At 63.0% G+C, this 1,653-nt stretch overlaps 2 protein-coding genes across 2 annotated transcripts in view; one reads left to right on the top strand and one right to left on the bottom strand.

Moving 5' to 3' along the window:
• Positions 1–236, bottom strand: part of ETH_00043505 (CSL zinc finger domain protein, putative) — a gene marked incomplete at both ends in the record, with an annotated part of 766 nt that extends 530 nt beyond the window's left edge. The window contains one exon of the mRNA XM_013376515.1: positions 129–236. Within this exon, the coding sequence (XP_013231969.1) occupies positions 129–236 (108 nt within the window). The remainder of the gene's footprint in view (positions 1–128) is intronic.
• Positions 237–645: 409 nt separating this feature from the next.
• On the top strand, positions 646–1,630 carry ETH_00043500 (ubiquitin-like protein SMT3 precursor, putative; the record flags this gene model as incomplete). The annotated part of the gene is made up of 2 exons (XM_013376514.1): positions 646–900; positions 1,349–1,630. The coding sequence occupies 2 exons, from the start codon at positions 646–648 to the stop codon at positions 1,628–1,630; spliced, it is 537 nt and encodes a 178-aa protein (XP_013231968.1).
• Between the last annotated feature and the right edge of the window lie 23 nt (positions 1,631–1,653).

The following is a 1,653-nucleotide window of genomic DNA, read 5'->3' as shown; positions in this document are numbered from 1 at the left end:
GCTGCTGCTGCAGCGGCAGCAGGTGCTGCTGTGGCTGACGATGCTGCAGCAGCTGCTGCAGCAGCACTTTCGAGGCAGGCAGGAGGAACTGTGAAGGAAACAGGAGGCCGTAAGGTTAGGAAGCACACAGGACGCGCTGCTCCTGCTGCTGCTGCTGCGCTGCTGCTGCTGCTGCTGCTGCTCTGAGGCTGCACAGTCGTGGCAGTGGCCGCAGCAGCTGAAAGGCTCCGCTGCATGCTGCCTTCTGGCCCGGCTGCGCGCGCTTTGTGGAGAGTTGGGGCCTCTAAATGAAGCGCTAAACCCTCAGGGTTTAGGGTTTAGGGTTTAGGGTTTGGGGGAAGGGCTTGCGGGCTGGAGAAGGAAAGGCGAGCCCTTAGTTAGGGGGTTCTGCTGCAGGAAGTGTGGCCCGCTGCTGCAGCGGCGGGCGGCGCAGCAGCAAACAATTGTCGGTTGAAGTTTGGAGTTACTTGAAAGAACTAATTAAGTGGAACTAAAGAAAGAAAAGCGAAAAGGGTTTGAAGGGGCGCAGAACCCCGGGGGCAGCCAGGGGTGGTTGGTGGGGGCTGCAGCGATTTGCGCTTGAGAAGAAGCAGCAGCCCGGTGCTGCTGCTGCTGCTGCTGCTGCTGCTGCTGCTCTCGAGTTGAATGAACTGCGTTTCGCTTTTGGGGACATCTGAGAAGGAGATTGTTTCGCGGCGACGCGTTTCCGCAGCAGCAGCTCTGCGCGCGGACACCCCACCAGCCTCTGCAGCACAACAGCGGCAGCAGCAGCAGCAGCAGCAGCAGCGGCTCTGTGGCCTTCTCCTGCCTCGTCTGTTTGGCTTCTCCACGATGTCCGACGAGAAGAAAGACGGCGAAAACCCCGAAAAGGAGCACATGCAGCTGAAGGTCCGCTCTCCGGTGAGTTCCCCTGCTGCTGCTGCAGACTCGCTGCTGCAGACTTGCTGCTGTAGACTTGCTGCTGCAGACTTGCTGCTGCAGACTTGCTGCTGCAGACTTGCTGCTGCAGACTCGCTGCTGCAGACTTGCTGCTGTAGACTTGCTGCTGCAGACTCGCTGTTGCAGACTTGCTGCTGTAGACTTGCTGCTGCAGACTTGCTGCTGCAGACTCGCTGCTGCAGACTTGGTGCTGCAGACTTGGTGCTGCAGACTTGGTGCTGCAGACTTGGTGCTGCAGACTCGCTGCTGCAGACTTGGTGCTGCAGACTCGCTGCTGCAGACTCGCTGCTGCAGACTTGCCGCTGCAGACTTGCCGCTGCAGACTCGCTGCTGCAGACCCGCTGCCCCCCGCCGCCCCCAGCAGCAGCAGCAGCAGCAGCAGCAGCAGCGCGCGTGCGCGTGCGCGCAGGACGGCAGCGAAGTCTACTTCAAGATAAAGCGGCGCACGAAGCTCGAGAAACTCATGACGGCCTACTGCAACCGCCTGGGCCAGTCCCTCGACTCCGTGCGTTTCCTCTACGACGGCGAGCGCCTCAAGCCCGACAAGACGCCCCTCGACCTGGGCATTGAGGACGGAGACGTCATCGACGCCATGGTCCAGCAGACCGGGGGGGCCTCCCGGGGGCCCCGGGGGCCCCGGGGGCCCCGGGGGGCCTCGCGGGGACCTCAGGGGGCCCCCGGGGGTCCCTAGGCGGCCCCAGGGGGGCCCGGGTG

The sequence above is a fragment of the Eimeria tenella genome, genomic scaffold, assembly GCF_000499545.2.
Source record: "Eimeria tenella Houghton genomic scaffold, Eth_scaff3597, whole genome shotgun sequence".
NCBI classification, from domain to species: domain Eukaryota; phylum Apicomplexa; class Conoidasida; order Eucoccidiorida; family Eimeriidae; genus Eimeria; species Eimeria tenella.
Note: the sequence above shows the minus strand (reverse complement) of the source record. Positions and strands in the feature narration are given on the sequence as shown.